Consider the following 18,958-nt stretch of genomic DNA (forward strand, 5'->3'; position numbering starts at 1 on the left):
TAAGTGACTGCTGGACATGAACATGAACAGCAGTGAATTGAGGGGTGCTTAGGTTAGGTTGTTTTATTTTAGATTAACCTAACCTAAACCTAACCTAATCCTTGGAACAGCATTGTGGGCCAAAAGGCCTGTTCTGTGCTGTACTTTTCTATGTTCTATGTTGGTGGATGGAGCACTGGCTCTCTACCAGCACCTTCCATTCTGTTAAGCTGTTGGGTGTCCATCTCCATCCCTTGTCTATATTTTGACCTCAGTGGGGGCTCACATACTGACTAGGATGTTGGCATTTGGAGATTCACCTTAACTGGTTCTTTTAATGGCCCTGATTGGTTACTTGCTGAAGATTTTGGCTTGTTAGCCCATGGTGGAAAGATTGTGGACCTATCTGACAACAATCTTAGCTCTTTGGTTGTCTATCAATTCACCACATTCACCCACTCACCTTCCAGTCTGTGCCATTTTCCTCAGAGTATCTGACCTGATAAATCATTTGTCCAAGGAGTTTCCTGATTGGTGGCTCCCAAAAGAGACGTAACTTCCCACCAGTTGTGTTGATATCAATCGTTATAATTCTTGGGGGATTGGGACGAACTGTGAGGTTTAGATAAAAGGTAACAAATACATATTAGTATAATTATACTATCAATGAAGGAAACTGTTTCTGGAAGTTTTCTTTTAAAACCCCCATCTGATTCACTAATATCAGTTAGGGAAGGAAACTGCCATCCTTACATTGGCTGGCCCACAAAGCCCTCATCCCATGAATGAATAAACAAAAAAAGACCCACTCTAATGGATATTAGTTGCTATCTGTGGTTAAAGATAACACCCAGCTTTCAAGAAAGGTACCACTTTTGCATGTTTTTTCATCAATATTAATCACTAAATTTAACTCAGGAAATTTTGGTGGCTCTTTAATTCTGTGGGATCCAATTTGCTTTAATTGGTAGCAGTCCAGAATCTGAGTCAGAAAGGTTGTGGGTTTAAGCATGTGCATGCACGCGCACACACACATACAAAACTAGATTGACAAACAAGATTGTTAAGGTGCCATCTTTCAAATGAGGTATGTAACAAAAGCCCCATTCACACTCTCAAGTTGATGTAAAATATCCTTCAGTGCTATTTGATGAAGAGTAGCTGAAACCTCTCTGGTACTCTGGCCAAGCTTTACCCGAAATAAATGTCAGCTTATTTCATTACTGTTTGTGGGAACTCGTTGCATGCGAATTGACATCTTTGCTTTCTAATTACAAAATTGCTAAACTTCAGAAGTATCACTTTGGTGTAAGTTGGTTTGGAATGTGCTAAGCTTTTGAATGTGGCATAAATGAAGTTCTTCTCCATTTTACAACTTGAGAAGCAGATCTAGGTACAAGTCTACTTCCTTTAGTTGGTGTTTATGTGTGCGAGAAAGGAGGAGAGATGGTTACATAACAAAGACCACTAGATTACAGTAATTAGATGTACGTAGACAGGTGTGGTTATAGTATCCAAGGTAACTAATTCTGTCTCACTTACCAACATTTTCAGTCCTAAAAGGCTTTTTATAAAACGTCTGTGTGTGATCTGGGTAGGATGCATTAATGATAATAATAGTCTTATTGACTTCTGATGTTGCAATTGTGCAGCGGTATGTGACGGCATCACTTGTGGTAGCATTTCTTTGATTGCTGCATTTTTTCCATTCCACCTTCCTGACAGAAAAATTAAGAACTTGTTCAATAAATGGCAGCAAAATGCAAACCAGAAAATGTTTCGAACGTTCAAAATTTTGATGACATGAGTGACCAGTCACTTATCCCGCTCTACCTTCTTCATTTATTATATCTTGGTGCAAGCTGCCTCTGCACAGCAATAGGAGATGGTGCAAACAGCAAATGTTGTCAAGTTCAGCAAAACTGTGTGATCAACTGGGACAAAAACCACAGCAAGAGTATTTGCCCATTTCTATAGTACACATCTTTATACCTCTTAACTCTGTTCATAGCATTTCAAAACATGTTGTAAATCATTGTAATGGCCTCCATAATCCTCTTCAGATTGAAAACAATTGTGAGTTTGACATCTGAGTTTCAAGTACCGGTGTGTATTTTCAGACTGTAGTTATACTTGCCACTGACCAGAAGGGGATGCTCTAGAGTCATGATTGATACTCTCCAAGGGCACACTGAAAACCTGTTGTCATTTTTAATAACATGAACTTTCATTGTTGACCACAAAATACCTCTTCACATACCTATACGAGTCTGACTTGCAGCTCCAATAGAAAATATTCCACCAGATGCTTTAATTGCAGAAATTAGGCTCTCTAACCATTTGGATTTGGAGGTGCCGGTGTTGGACTGGGGTGTACAAAGTTAAAAATCACACAACACCAGGTTATAGTGCAACAGGTTTAATTGGAAGCACAGTAGCTTTCAGAACGACGCTCCTTCATCAGGTGGTAGTGAACTGGTGTTGTGTGATTTTTAACGATTTAGAGCCTTCGCTTGCCTTTATCTACGACTGATGTACGTACTGTAAAGGAACTAATTACGTTGAAGCAGATTTTTAACCTGGACTACAAGTAATGGTAGCACCTTTGGAGCATATGGCGTAGGGATTAAAGAGAAATTGATTTACAGAGCTGGCTGTTGGAAATTGGACTACAGTAATGGAGTCATACAGCATGAAAACAGACCCTTTGCTCTAACTCATCCATGCCAACCTGGTTTCCCAAATTAAACTAATTCCATTTGCCTGCGTTTGACCCATATCCCTTTAAGCCTTTTCTTTTCATGTCCCTAACTAAATGTCTTTGAAATGTTGTAACTGTACTTGTATCTATCACTTCCTCTCGCAGTACATTTCACATACGAACCACCCTCTATGTGAAAAACTTGTCCCTCAGTCCCTTTTAAACCTTTCTCCACTCACTTTAAAATTATGCCCTCTGGTTTTGAACTCCCTGACCCAAGGGAAAAAGATCTTTGGTATTTACGTTACCTATGCCTCACATGATTTTACAAACCTCTGTAAGATCACCCTTACAGAGGGTGAAAAGAGTCCAAGCCTATCCAATCTCTCCTTCTGACTCAAACCCTTCAGCCCTGCCAACATCTTTGTAAATCTGTTCTGTTTACTTTTTAATTCAATTTTTTTTTAGGTTGCCCTAAACATTGCTGATGAATTTTAGTAGAGAAGTCTCCATACGTCCTCCCTTCCCTTTTACAGTCAGTCTCCCAATTGCACCCCTAGCCCACATAACCTGTCCCCACTGCAAAAACTTTGAAAGTGTCTGTCCCCTTTAAGGTTTCCGGAGCATCAATGTTTGCACAGTGGAATTACCTTGTCTGGTAGTACAAACTATAAAGAGCAACAGACTCAGTATTATTCACTTTCCACTGACAGGTTATGTACTGGAGATCAGAGGTTGAACATCGTAAATGTATTTCATCTGAAAGCAAAAGGTAGATTATAGGTCAATGAGCAGGTGAAACACAGCAAGCAGAAAGAATATGAAATACATTTGTTAGTTTAACCCAATTGTATTTTTACATTGTAAAACAAATATCTGTTAGAAAGGCATGTATTTTGCAATTATTTATGGGACGTTATAGAATCTTTTTTGAAAAGACTGAGGCAATCGACACTTTTTTAATAGTATACTGCATGTATTGAGATTGAAGAGTGTCGATACTTGGCATTAATCTGCTTTAAAGTCACCTGAAGAATAGGGAGTTACAGCTGATACTGCATCTGACCAGGCACTCCAGAACCCATCAAACGAAATGCCATCAGGTTTGGTGCGCAGTCGGACCATATACCTGATTCCCGCCTTTAAGTTTTGAAGATCATGCTGCTGTTTGGCATTAACAGTCTCTCTCTGAAAGAAAAGATTTGTTAGCTATTAATTTAGCACTTAAAAGAGAAAATAGCCTGTAGAACAAGAGTTTTAATCTAGTGCACATCAAAGGGATTAGGTCTTGATCCTCCTACTGGCATCAAAGAAGAAAATGCTCTCTGTTTGACTGTAGCACCGAGATTGTGTGATTTGTTGCAGTGGACTCCAGGCCAGTCATAGGGTCACAAAATCATAGAGATGTGCAGCACGGAAATAGACCCTTCAGTCCAAGTCGTCTATACTGAGCAGATATCATAACCTAATCTAGTCCCATTTGCCAGCGCTTGGCCTATATCCCGCTAAACCCTTCCTACTCATATACACATCCAGATATAACATTACATGTTGTAATTGGATCAGACTCCACCACTTCCTCTGGCGGCTCATTCCATATACGCATCACCCCTTACGTGAAAAAGTTGCCCCTTTGTTCCCTTTTAAATTTTTCCCCTCTCACCCTACACCTATGCCTTCTAGTTCTGGATTTCACCACCCCAGGGAAAGGGGGTGTCTATTTACCCTAGTCAAGCCTCTCATGATTTTATTAACCTCTATAAGGTCATCCCTCAGCCTCCAATGCTCCAGGGAAAACAGCCCTAGCTATTCAGCCTCTCCCTATAGCTCAAATCCTCCAACCCTGGCAATATCCTTGTAAATCTTTCCTAAAACCTTTCAAGTTTCAACATCCTTCCGATCGGAGGGAGAACAGAATTGCACACAGTATTCCAAAAGATCCCGAACCAATGTCCTGTACAGCTGTAACATGACTACCCAACTCCTATACTCAATAATCTGACCAATAAAGGAAAGCATACCAAACGCCTTCTTCACTGTGCTATCTACCTGTGACTCCACTTTGAAGGGACTATGAACCTGCACTCCAAGGTCCCTTTGTTTAGCAAAACTCCACGGGACCTTACCCTTAAGTGTATAAGCCCTGCTCTGATTTGCTTTTCCAAAATGCAGCACCTTGCATTTATCTAAATTAAACTCCATCTGCCAATCCTCAGCCCATTGGCCCATCTGATCAAGATCCAGTTGCAATCTGAGGTAACCTCCTTCGCTGTCCACTACACCTCCAATTTTGGTGTCATCAGTAAACTTACTAACTATACCTCCAATGTCACATCCAAATCATTTATATAAATGATGAAAAGCAGTGGACCTAACACTGATCCTTGTGGCACACCGCTGGTCACAGGCCTCCAGTCTGAAAGGCAATCCTTCACCACCACCCTCTGTCTCATGTTTGAAGTCATGCTGCATAAACAAGTATGCCTTTGTATGTGTCTAATTATGTATGTATTATGTCTTATTTAGTATCCAGTCTAGCTTTCACCATCCTTATAATATGAGACTGGAACTGAACTCTAACTGAATAATGTAAATAACTGATTTTGCACCTCATGCAATATGACAAAGAAGTGTCTGTGAATTAACGTCATTAAGCAGAGAGAAGCTTCTGTGGGTAGGAAAGTGGTGGGAGTAAACAGCGAAGTAAGAAACCAGAGTTAAGTATCACCTGATGAACTGACTACCTTTTAAATATAGAACAAGAAACAACAAGCCATTTGAAATCCTATTTTTAAAGATTTTACGGTCTCAATTTCTCAGTGATGCTTCATTGTTCTACCCATGGACTAAATGTCCTCCTTCTGTGGTAATGTGCTGCGTTCCTAAGATTTATGTAGGGATGATAGTGAATATAGTAATGGTATCTTGGAACTTCCCAGGTTACATCAGGTCAGTTTCATGACATGATTGGAAACATTATTGATTTGATTTGATTTATTATGGGCACATCTACCTAGATTCATTGAAGTTTTGTTTTGCATGCAGTATAACTACATCATACCATACAAAGTGCATCAGGGTAATAGGAACAAGCAAAGTGTTGCTTTTGGTTTCATCTTACTGCTAATGTACCAAATAAACTCTTAAAAAAGCATTATATATATATATTATATATTAAATATATATATGCCAAAGCAAACAATACTTTTCTCTCATTGGATTTACTCACCTTTTCTGAGGCAAGGCCAGATTTATCCTTCCAATAGCTAATCTCATATATTAGAAATTCATTTATATCTGGATTTCTTGGTGGGATCCAATTGATCTGGAGCTGGTGTGGCTTTCCATTTAAATACACAGTCAGGTTAGAAGGTGGGTCTAGGAGAACTGGGTTAAGAGATAGAATGACAATATTTAAACAAATGACCATATTTAGTTTGTCAATAATCTTGTCTTACAAGGAATATTGTTAATCGAAAGATATTTGAGAATAGCTGCACCAGAATCATTCTGGTGATGTTCTTTCATTATTTACATTCATAACAACATGAATGTAAATTTTATAATCACAGAATCTGTCTAGTGTGGAAGCAGGCTGTTAGCCCATCAAGTCCACACTGGCCATCCTGAAGAGCATCTCCCCCACCCTGTCCCTGTAACTCTGCACTTCCCATGTTGAATCCATCTAACCCACACATCTTTTGACTCTGGGAGGAAACTGGAGCACCCAGAGGAAAGCTATGCAGTTACAGGAAGAGTGTGCAAACTCCACGTAGAACACTCAGGGTAGGATTGAACCTGGGTCCTTGGGGTTGTGATGCAGCAAGCGCTAATCACTGAGCCACTGCACTGTTGCTTACCTCCTTGCATGCACCAAACCCTAATTACATAAATTTTGTAATGTCACCTATTTGCAAAACTTGGGCATAGATCAAACGTTTGCAGCTTTTTGCAAATTGAATATTATAATCCTTGACCCCACCATCCTTGCAAACTGCATCGCGTCTCTAAAATCTCTGTCCTTTCCAAATTCCTTGTTCATGTTACCTTTCCTGGAATTCCATGTTTGATTCCCTCCAATCCTATGCCACATTACTGAGACAACTCTTATTAAAATCAAAAATGATGTGCAGTATGACTATGGTAAAGATAAACATTCCCTCCTCATCCTATTGAATTGGCTTCAGTCTTTGAGACAGTTGATCACAACAACCCACCAACATCTCTCTAGGTGGATAAAATTAACTCAGCTGATTCCATTCTCATCTATCAAAGCATAGTCAAAACATCCCTTGCAATGTGTTCTTTTCCCATTTCTGCATTGTTGCCTCACTTGTGCCCCAAGGATCTATCCTGGACCACCTCTGTTTTCCCAACTATATTCGGCTCCTCTGTTGCATGATCTGAAAACACAAATTTCGTTTTGACATGTGTGCTGATGCTACATTGCTCTATCTCAGTACTAACTCTTTCAACATCTCCACTGTTGCTAAATTAACAGCTTGCTCAGTTGATATCTAGTACTTGATAAGCAGAAATATTGTCCAATTAAATATTGGGAAGACTGATGCCATTTTCTTCAGACTTGACTATAATCTATGTTTCCTCACTACTGACTCCAATCCTCCTCTTGGCAACTATTTGAGATTAAACCGTACTGCTTGCAATTGCAAACCTAGTGTCATATTTGCAACTGAGATCGGTTTCAAGCTATTTATTTGCACCATTTCTAAAGTTGCCTATTTCCACATTCTTATCAGTACCCAAATTCATCCCTGTCTTTGCCTCTCTGTTGCTCTTGTTGATTCTAGAGTTGACTTTTCCATTGCACTATTGGGTGGTCTCCCGTATTCTATGCTCTGTAGACTTGAAGCTATTCAAAAGGGTGCTGCTCATATCCAGCTTACATATTGCACATGTTAGCTGTAAACTATCTGCACTCATGTAATTCTGGCTGCTTGAGCATCCGATTTTAGTTGCTTCACATTGATGATTGTGCCTTCATCTGCCAAGGCTGTAAACTCTGGAATTTCCTTCCTAAAACTCTTACCTCTCGGATTCTCTTTCCTCTTTTAAGATGCTCCTTAAAATCTATCGCTATGTCTAATCTTTGTGTCATCTGCTTTAATATCACCTTATGTGGTTTATGTGATCTTCTGGTAGTGAAGCATAGTATTAGAGACACTATATATATACAAGTTCTTGTATTTAAAGTAAGAGTGACATTGATAGTATTTAAGTTGATCATATTTAGCCAACTTGATGATGGCCAGAAAATGAGCAACATAAAATGAATATAGTTTATTTCATCCTTGGGTTGAGAGCTTTGCCGGCCAGCCCAGTATTTATTACCCATCCCTAAGGGCAGTTAAGAATCAAATATGTTGTTGTGGGTCTGGGGTCACAAGTAGTCCAGACCAGGTAAGAGTGGCAGTTTCCTTTCCTGAAGGATATTAATGAACCAAGTGGGTTTGTCCCAACAATGACCATCGATCATGGTCATCATTAGACTCTTAATTCCAGATTTTAACTGAATTCAAATTCCACCATCTGCCATGGTGAGATTTGAAGCTGAGTCCCTAGAACATTACCTGGGTCTTTAGATTAATAGTCTAGTGCTCATGATAAGACATCAAATGTTTAGTGTTCCAATTTCTTGTTGTCAGAGATAATGCAATACCTGACAAAATATTTACAGTAGTGTCAGACTGTATTCACTGAGTGAAAGAAGAGGAAGAAAAAGACCATCACTCACCAACTGATTCAATTGATACAAGTTGTCTGATTTTTGACACATTGGAAAATGATTCACTTAGTTCAATGTCAAATGGTTGAAAGAGCAGAATGTCCTCTGCTGGGATAACACAAACATATCGCGTTGTATTCCTAAGAACCACGTATGAGGTTGTGTGACACGGTTTCTGGCTGCTTTGGCTATAACGGAAGAAGACAGGTCACATGGAATCTTGAGAGTTTTATCAATGTACAGAAAGGTTAAAATTGTGCGTTGAGCAAATGAAGGAAATCAGCTGTGCTCAACTTATGACACAGACCCTTTTGTACAGTAAGGAGAACTGTCATCACCTTTGATAGCTTTCGATGTACTGTACTTAAATATGCTGCTGTCAGTGCTCAGATACACTTGGTGCCACACTGTGGGGGTTACTATTACATCATCTGCCCATTTCACATCTCTCATGTTATTCATTTCTATTAAAGTTGTCGTTAGTTTCAGCACATCACACAAAATCAAAATGATCCAATTGGAATACACCAGCAAAATATTGAGATGGATTTTACAGAGATCTAATTGTCTTACCTTATTGTTTAGCTCCTGCACGTGGCTAGATGTTTTGCTATCCTGCTCCTAAATATAGCCTAAAATATTGCTGTAACCTAAAAAAAGGAACCACTGTGTTATATTATTTAAACCAGGCTTGAGAGGACCCTCAGGCATGAGGACCTTCATTCCACTGAAGCTCATTTTCAATCTCTCTATCTGATTTTTTTCTTATAATGACAGTTGTTCGAAAATTGACTCTAATGTATTAGATTCCCTACAGTGTGGAAACAGGCCCTTCAGCCCAACAAGTCCACACTGACCCTCCAGAGAGTAACCTAACCCCCTCTGACTAATATACCTAACAACTATGGACAATTTAGCATGGCCAATTCACCTGCCCTGCACGTCTTTGGAATGTGGGAGGAAATTGATGCACCCGGGGGAAACCCACACAGACACGGGGAGAATGTGCAAACTCCACACAGACAGTCACCCAAGGCTGGAATCGAACCTAGCACTCTGGCGCTATGAGGCAGCAGTGAGCCACAGTGCTGCCCCAATGCATAACAAAAATCTCAATCATTGTTGAGAAAGAACATATTTTATTGAAACGTTTCATTCTTGAATTCATCAACACATTCATAAGAATCCCAATATAAAGAGAACAACATTTATACTGTATGAGAAAAGTATGCTGATTTATTTGCAAATGGCCTCTGATTGGTAGAGACATTGCCATGTGGATTGTATTAGATAAATGGTGACTGACAGTTAACTGTCATACTTTGTTTAAATTCATACCAGACAGGTGGACTCTGATATAAAGGCATTGAAATAAAGAATGAAATAGTAAGTGACTGCTGCCCATTTTGGTCAGATAAAACAGGAACAGGGTGTGTACATATCCTTTTTGTTTGCACAGGACAATGTCCCGTGTATTAATATATATAACTTCCAGTATGCACCACTGTAACCAATAATCTTAACTTGGTTGTCAGTGTAATCCTCAGCACATTCATAATTATTTAGCAAGTGGCATCCAATTATAGAATCACATTTAATGTTGGACATTGTCTGTCAGCATGGCATGTTGGGTACAGTCGGTGATTGATAATACTTAAGAAATTTAACAATACAGTGGAACAGACAAAATTATGACAGAAATCTAATCTGAACTTAATCAGCCTCCCACATAGCCTCTGGCCCACTATATACAGTATTTTATACTTGCATCTAAGAATCTAGTTGAACAGGGCATTGTTGCATGCCGCTCTGAAGGTATCGAGCTTGTTATGATATAAATATATGTAAAGGTCTGTCCAGATGTTATACTGGATAATTCCTCTGAAGCTTCCCAATCAGATTGTATGTGGTACTGTGTGATAGAGGTTTTGCCAATTATGATAATTTACTGGCAAAGTCTGATTGGGTGTACCTAGTGAGATGCCACCATTCATGTATACTGGCAATGCTGTCATTATCAATCAACAGATAGGGTGCTGTAATATGGCCTGTTAATTGCAACACTATATAAACAGAAACCCTCACTGATCAATTGTGGCCTCAATTTAGTAAATCAATTAACAACAAAGCAACTTCCAAGAGGGGCCCTCTTGGGTTACAGAGGTAGAGTCCTTACCCCTAAACCAAGAGTCCTAGGTTTGAGTCCCACTTGCTGCAGAGGTTTGTAATAACGTCTATGCACAGGTTGATTACAAAAATAAAATGAAAGCAGCTTCCTCAGTAACACTCTGCATACCAATGTGACAGAATAATGACATACTCAGTGCTATAGAAGAAATTGTAAGTGGAATTTGTCTCCATGCTGTCATCCCAGAAACAGGTCAGGTCATCTAACATCTGAGTAAAGCATTTCAGCTCTTCAGTTTGTGAGATTAATGATGAAGTACCTGTAGGCAATAAATAAATCATCAGTCTTTAATGTTATTACATATTTATCTGCATATAACCTCATTCAGTGTTTGGGTGTTATGAAGATGTTGCATAACTAATTTTGAGGAATAAATTACTGCAGATGCTGGAATCTGTACAGAAAACTGTCAGTGCTAGAGATCACAGCAGGCCAGGTAGCATCCAGGGAGAGAGAGCAAACTTGATCTCCAGCATTTGCTGTTTTCAGCATATACTTTAAGGATTCATGTTCAAAGGTTTATGGTCAGTTGTTAATTTGAAAAGGCTGAGAGGATAGCAGAACATGGTTCATTTTAACAGGTCATAGAAAGGGCAATGGGCCACTTTTGTTTTGAAACCACTTCTTAGAAATCACAGGGTTTAAGCTCATTAAATAGCCCATGCATTGTTGAATTTACTAAGGTCAAATGTTTTCAGTTAACTGCAGGATTTATTCAAAATCTAACTTCTGAGCTTAAGGCTTTATTTTAATTTGTTTTGGAAGTTCAGGTAGGTCAAAGCTTACTGAAAGAGAAACGCTAAACAACTCAACCTCTGCCTCCCTGAGGATACCCTTTCAGGGTTCAGTATGAGACCTGCAAAGTTGATGCAGCTTTCTGTTTAAAAGCCTCTGAATTCATGATTCCTGAATGTACTATATCCACAAAGTTCTAAACAATACTGCTGTCTTTAGGCGCCAGGATGCTAACTGAAAGCCATCTTCAACATTTCAATGCTTATCCTTTTTTTTCTTGTACAATTAATAGTTGTTGGGCAAGATTTTCTTTCCAAACTCAACCTCTGCAGAGAAAGTTCTTTCCTTTTAATTGGGAAGCACACATATATGTTGGGGTTTAGATAGGTGATTAAATATTTATATCTTCCTGTTTAAAACTGCATGTTAATCACACTGATGATAAAGAAGAGGCATACTGGATTTGAAACATTATGTCTGTTTCTCTCTCCATAGATGCTGCCAGACCTGCTGAGTTTCTCTGGTATTCTCTGAGTTTGATTCAGATTTTGATTCAGTGTTTTACCTTTATCTGTGTTAATCTTTGCAGAATAAGTCCTGCTTCTGCAACATGTTAATAAATGTTTTGGTTATTAGAGAACCTGGTTAACAGATCTTTCCATCATAAATCTAATAAGGATAAAGAATACAATTGATCCTATTGGAAATTGGGTAAAACATTTACATTTACGTTGTAACCAGTAGAGTTATGGGACTACAGGAAGACAATGCACCCTCCTTCCTTAGTTGAAACAAGGGACATAGGAAATGTCTCAGATAAGAAAGACGACATTTGTTTAATCGAAACTCTTGGTTTTTTTTACATAAGGTGGTACTTATAACAACTCTCCTGTCAGGGAAACAAGGGGATTGAGGACAACACTGGATTTGCACCTTATTCTTTTTCATACTTCATCAAAAGGGGTGAAAAACCCAATATCATTGGTTTCTTGTTAGCGAGTTCAGTAAAAAAAAAACAATCCCTCTCATTATATGACAAAAACATGTTAAAGGTTTCTCCTCTGGGCTGCCCGAACTTTGGGGGAATTTTCGTGGGCACTCTTGATTAGGATGCAAATTGATATTGTGCTGGAGATGCCATAGCTGATCAGGAAATCCCCGAGGAAATCCATGCCATTAGCATCTTATTATGATTGAAGTAGTGGCATTGCTTTTATCTTTGGGACAAAATGCAATGATACAGCATGGTGAGACAGCTATATTCCAGAGGAAGGAAGACTGTTAAAATGAATATTCATTTCTCCACTTGACAGATTATTGTGAAAGCTTTTCAAATTTACCATTTTTTCCTACTTTCTTGGTATTCTTAGAAAGTAATGATTTTGGGATTATTACCCATTCTTAGTCAATATTAGTCCTCATTAGCAACTATTCATTCTCCTAGGCTGACTGTTATCCACTACTTTGACTATTCACCTTCAATAGATTATATATTGCTTGAGTATATCTTTCTACTTGGATGTATTCAACTCAATCTGCATTTTCTTGAAATATTAATGCATGTTAGAGTCGCGTGTAGTCCTGACAATGTGAATTATTCTTACAGAATGATATTAGTAAGGTCTTCACTAATTTTAAATTGTATATAAAATAATTCCGAAACCATTACTTCCTAAGTATACCAAGATGGTAGAAAAGAATGGAAAATGTGAAAAGTTTTCACAATAATCTGCCAAATGGAGAAATGAATATTCATTTTAACTTACATCATAGAACATAATTCTTTCACCATGCTACATCTTTACATTTTATTTACAAAAGAGAAAGCAACGCCACTACTCTAATTTCCTGCCAACTCCACATATCCGAGAGTATGGTGCGAGAAAAGCACAGTAGGTCAGGCAGCATCCGAGGAGCAGGAGAATTGAATGTTTTGAGCATAAGCCCTTCATCAAGAATCCCAAGGAAGGGCTTATGCCTGAAATGTCAATCCTCCTGCTCCTCGGAAGATTCCTGAACACCTGCACCACTCTCTTGACTCTGATCTCTAGTGATCTGCAATCCTCACTTTCTCTAACTCTACAAATTGCTTGATTGCTTGAGAGACAACATGTCTACCAAATTCAGCTTTGGAGATATTCAACAGTGGAGCATTTGTAACCTTCTTGGGTAGACAATTCCAAAATATTATAACACTTTGAGCGATTAAATTCCCATCATCTCAGTTCCAGATAATTGACCCATGTTTGAGACTCTCCAGCCAGGGAACACAGTGTCTACTCTGTCTATCTCTTTCAAAGTCTTGTACTATGTAAGAACCCTTCTCAACTCCAAAATACATAGAACCAATTTGCTCATTACAATACAATCCTCTCATCGCAGGAACCAATCTGGTGAACTTCACTGAGCTGTCATCAATGTAAGTATATCCTCTCCTGTACATGGTGATGAAAACTGTGCATAGTATTTTAGGTCTGTTTCACTAAATTTGTACAATTGCGACAAGGCTTCTTTATTCTTGCACTCATTGCAGTAAGGGCCAATATTTACCTTCCTAATTTCTTGTTGTAGTTGTATATTAACTTTCTGTGTTCCTTGTACGAAATCCCTCTGAATGCTTGCATTTACAAGATTTGTGTCTTTGTAAAAAACCTCTGTATCACTATTGTGAGCAAATAACTCCACATTACACCCCATCTGCCACTTTATTGCCCATTCACCTAACCTATTTATTTACTGCTTTATGAACCACCCAACACCACGCATTCCTACCCAACTATTTCCATCCCTTTAATGCAACAACAATAATATTTTCACAAAAAAAACCTATTCTGACTAAATTTTAAAGTATGCTTTTGTTAAATACAAAAGAATGAATGTTTTGGCAACTAATTTAAGAAGCAAATACAGCCTGATATGGCTTAAGCTATTTCTCCCAAATACACTGTTAAACACAAATAATAAATATAGCTATTTTCAGTGTTTTGGTTGGTTCTTTAGGGCTAAATGTTTTTAACTGGTGTTAAGTTGGCAGTTTCTTACCATTCCGTATGTGCCTTTAAACATTTAAAACGGTTTGATATTGAGCTTACCTTCCTGGAGAAAAGTCCAACTCTCCAAACCTGACACAGGGATGATATTCAAATATATGCACCCCACAAATAGAAGCCACGGTGCACAGCAACATTTACTTCTCTGCAACAGTAAAGGCATTCCTCTCCTTGCTCTTGCTGTTGGATTGACTCAGAATAGAAGGAGGTTGCAAGTTGAAGAGGGAACAGGCGCATCCTCAGGAAACCAACAAACCATGAAGCAGGTCTGCAGTACAGTGTGGGTCCACACCCTCGCTAAAACCATGCCAAATCTGGATCAACAGAACCAACACTGATCCTCCAACAGCATAGCACAACCAAAAATTCTAAGACTTCACTCTTTATCTGCCTGTGATAGCTTACTCCACTTGACTTTCCAATTAGAGTTCCTAGAAAAAAGGGGACCATGCACCAGAGAATTAGAAATCTTGCAGCAGAGCAATGTGTATATATCAGAATCAATGTAGTGCTTTGTGCTTCCAATGCTAGCTGATTGACAACCTGAGCCCAATAGCTCATGTAACTGACATTTTTTGTAAAGAGAGTTCTGATGTGTAAATGAGGAAAAGGATGCTAAGGAAGGGAGCTACTTTTGACACACAAGAGTAATTCTCCAGACTCACCCAGCACTAAAGAAGAGTGAGCTGGGGCTTAATTGAGCAGCATGGAGAAAATTCTGATGGTATATGAAACTATTTTTCTTAAGTTCTCAGAACTTTTCAGATGGGTTGGTTTGTTCTGACCTGTTTTGCATTCATTAGCAAATCATGAATATTCATTAACACCCCTGCCCACTGAACTTTTGTTCAGTAATATGTCATTAGCCAACTTTTAAGAGTTTAGGCTGAAGTCTGTCTGGATCAGGAGACTTGTCAGCCAAAAACTCCATCAGGTTGCTCAGTACCAATTCCCTTGTGATTGGAATATGACTATTTTCCATTGTCTCTTCCTCCTTTTGATTTGTGTCAATGCAAAATAAGTAGAGAACAAAAACGGCCACCACGGTGTGTCTTGTATGGGCTGCAACTCTCATTTTATGTAAAAATTTGGCCAAAGTATCCTTTCAGATTTAGCCTGTGTATGCTGGCTCTCCATTCCTCTGACTACCTCTTTCTCCCTCTTCCTCTATTTGTTCAAGGTCTCACATGGTCATAGAATTTCTCTTCTTGCATTGGCAAGAACAATGAGAACTTTGATGTGGCTACAGAGCAAGAACTTACCTGATTGGTCTATGCTTGGAAGCACTGCTTTAAACTCATTATGCAATAATTTGATTCAGGAAAAGATTTCATTCTTTCTTTTGGTTTGGGGGCTCAGCTTGGTGTTATTATTCAGATTAGCAAGAACTGACCTGCTCATGTAGTAACTGTTGGTCCATTCTTCCTGATTCATTTGACATGCTAAAATCTTGAGAACCCAGCCCTCTCCATCTCTACCTTGTTTTCCATCAGGCAAGTTATTGCCCAGATTATGCCAAAAGGATGACCTCCCTCTGACTGTATATTGTATTAGTGAGGATTAGACAGATGGATTCTTTTGGTCATTTATATTGTGTATAAAATCCATAGCTTTTTGTGCCAAATAGCTCAACTATTCAGTTCAGTTGGTTAATTTTAGAAAAAACTGTAGTTAGATACAATTGGCATTTTGGCTTTAATGATGGAATTCTTCAAATAATGGCTTTGTTGGCAGTACTCACACATCAGGGTCAAACTACAGAGACTCAGAAGGTGATTTAAATCTCAATGTAGAGACACAGAGGTTTTAAGGTTAAATCTCACTATAGAGACTTGAATGCAAAAGGTCCACCCTGATACTACAATCCAGTACAAAGTTGTGGGAGTGTGAGGAGGTGGTCGAAGGTATCCCAGAGGGAACAGTCCCTGTAGAAAGCTGACAAGGGAAGGGAGGAGAATATGTGCACGGTAGTAGCATTATGTTGGAGGCTGGCGGAGTGGTAGGTGAGGACCAAGGGGACCCTATGATGTGGCCCCATGGTGTCTTCCCAGGCAAATGCAGAAGGTGTGAAACCTGCCAGTTTATTTCCTCCCTTATCGCTATCCAACATCTCAGACACATCTTCCAGGTGAAACAGTGTTTTACCTGCACTTCTCTCAATCTAACTACTCTCAATCCAGTCAGTTATATTCACTGCTTATAATGTGGTCTCTAACCAGATTGCAGAACAGCCATGTTCTGACTGCAAAACTGACCCTGAGCTTCTGGGTGCCTGCCACTTCACACCACCCTGTCCCTGGCCAACACCTCTGTCTCAGGCTTGCTACAGTGCTCCAACGAAGGTCAGCACAAGATAGAAGAACAGCACCTCATTTTCCACTTGGGTACCCTGCAGCCTTCAGGACTCAATATTGAGTTCAATAATTTTAAGGCCTGAGCACCTTCTCCCATGTCCTTGTCCCTACCCCCACACACCAGGCCTTGTCATCCTGTGGGCTGGTATCACAACCATCACATTGTCAGCTACTAATGGTCCCCATTAGCAACTATTGATTTTCCCAGGGAGACCTGTACTATTCATTTGTCTGTCCAACCGTTGTTCTCTCTGTGTGCTCCATCTCCACCTATAATTTACCCCTCCACTCCCCCCCCAGTGCTACCCCACCTTACCTTTAGCATATGCACTAAACGTTTTCTAGCTGCAGGGCAAAAGGTGAGCATTGCGGATACTGGAGATCAGAGACTAGATTAGAATGGTGCTGGAAAAGCACAGCAGGTCAGGCAGCATCCGAGGAGCAGGAAAATCGACGTTTCAGGCAAAAGCCCTTCATCAGGCTTTACCCGAAACATCAATTTTCCTGCTCTGTTTTCTAGCTGCAATCAGTTCTGAGGAATGGCTACTGGACCCAAAACATTAACTCTGATTTCTCTCCACAAATGCTGCCAGACCTGCTAAGTCTTTCCAGCAATTTCTGTTTTTGTTTTTGATTTCCACCATCTAGTTATTTGCTATTTTTTGTTCGTGACATTCATTTAAATGCTGGCTACAAAGTAAGACAACATATTTCTGAAATAGTTTCAAATTAAACTTGATAAGGTGATTTGAATAATATAAACTTGGTAAATTATTGAGAAAACAATGTCTAATTCATTGAATCTATAATGTGGAAGCCAGCCATTTGGCCCATCAAGTCCACACTGACCCTCTGAAGAGTATCCCACCCGACCCACTGCCCCTTACCCTATATTTCTCATGGCTAACCCACCTAGCCTGCATATCTCTGGACACTATGGACAATTTAGCATGGCCAATCCACTTAACCCGCACATCTTTGGACTGTGTGAGGAAACCCTCACAGACACAGGGAGAATGTGCAAACTCCACACAGACAGTCACCCAAGCGTGGAATCAGATCCAGGTCCCTGGCACTGTGAGGTAGCAATGCTAACCACTGAGCCACTGTGCTGCCCTGTAATTGACAATACTGATTTTAAAAATAGAAAAAAATAATCTGTAATAGTTTTATATTGCTAGGATTTCAAATAAATCAGTTGATTTTATTTTGAATTGTAATAGGTAAATTTGGTTCATAACTAATTTTTCAGTGAGAAGAATTGAGGCATTTTTTCAATGAGCAAGAGATGTTCGTTGCTCATAACGGTGCCACAACTGTAACTTTAAGTCAAATTAAAATAATATCACAAAGTGTTATTTATACATCCTTAGTATCGACCATTGAGCCGAGAAAAGAACATTTAATGGAAGTGATCTTTTTGATTTGTACTACAATTTTTTTGTACTGAAATATTCTGGGGTTTAGAAATGAGGAAACAACAAGAGAGACTGAAAGTAGAAAAGTCAGTTTGAGAAATAGAGACTGAAATAGAGACTGAGGAAAAGGCACTTTGTGATCACAATTTTTTATGCGCTTGCAAATTGACCCATTTATTTCCTCAAGGAAGGAAGATTGTGAGGAGCAAAGGAATGGCACAAGGCCTGGATGGGGCAACTAGGAGAAAAGGGCCAGCAGTTATTGTCCATCCTTGATTCCCTTGAGAAGGTGGTGATGAATTGTCTTCATCAATGTCTTCAATGTGTAGTCTACATCCACCCAAATTGCTGTTAGGCAAGGGGTTCCAGGATTACGACCCAGTGACATGAAGGAACAGCGATATAGTTCCAGTCAGGATGGTGTGTGACTTGGAGGGAACCTTAAGTACCAGTCCTTCTAGCTAGCGGAGGTTGCAGATTGGGAAACTGCTGTCTAAGGAACCTTTGGTGAATAGTGATAGTGCATCTTTTAGATATGGAGAAAGTGAGGACTGCAGATGCTGGAGACCAGAGATGAAAAGTGTGGTGCTGGAAAAGCGCAGCAGGCCAGGAATCAAGGAAGAAGGGCTTATGCCCGAAACGTCGATTCTCTTGCTCCTCGGATGCTGCCTGGCCAGCTGCGCTTTTCCAGGACCACACTTTTCATCTCTGAAAAACATAGACTGTTGCCACCATGTGTCAGTTAGATGTTAGATGAGTGCCAGTAATGAAAACTCCTTCGTCTTGG

General features: G+C 39.5%; 1 protein-coding gene across 1 annotated transcript in view; it reads right to left on the bottom strand.

The window, feature by feature from the left end:
- mpl (MPL proto-oncogene, thrombopoietin receptor) overlaps window positions 1-14,639 on the bottom strand; it is a 32,029-nt gene extending 17,390 nt beyond the window's left edge. Inside the window, exons 1-8 of the mRNA XM_072573317.1 lie at window positions 14,442-14,639; window positions 10,747-10,873; window positions 8,436-8,614; window positions 5,910-6,067; window positions 3,709-3,868; window positions 3,331-3,439; window positions 1,522-1,697; window positions 443-591 (exon numbers count right to left, since the gene is read on the bottom strand). Of these exons, the coding sequence (XP_072429418.1) occupies window positions 443-591; window positions 1,522-1,697; window positions 3,331-3,439; window positions 3,709-3,868; window positions 5,910-6,067; window positions 8,436-8,614; window positions 10,747-10,873; window positions 14,442-14,562 (1,179 nt within the window). The 5' untranslated portion in view covers window positions 14,563-14,639. The remainder of the gene's footprint in view (window positions 1-442; window positions 592-1,521; window positions 1,698-3,330; window positions 3,440-3,708; window positions 3,869-5,909; window positions 6,068-8,435; window positions 8,615-10,746; window positions 10,874-14,441) is intronic.
- Window positions 14,640-18,958: the final 4,319 nt, after the last annotated feature.

The sequence above is a fragment of the Chiloscyllium punctatum genome, chromosome 7 (assembly GCF_047496795.1).
Source record: "Chiloscyllium punctatum isolate Juve2018m chromosome 7, sChiPun1.3, whole genome shotgun sequence".
In the NCBI taxonomy this organism is placed as follows: domain Eukaryota; kingdom Metazoa; phylum Chordata; class Chondrichthyes; order Orectolobiformes; family Hemiscylliidae; genus Chiloscyllium; species Chiloscyllium punctatum.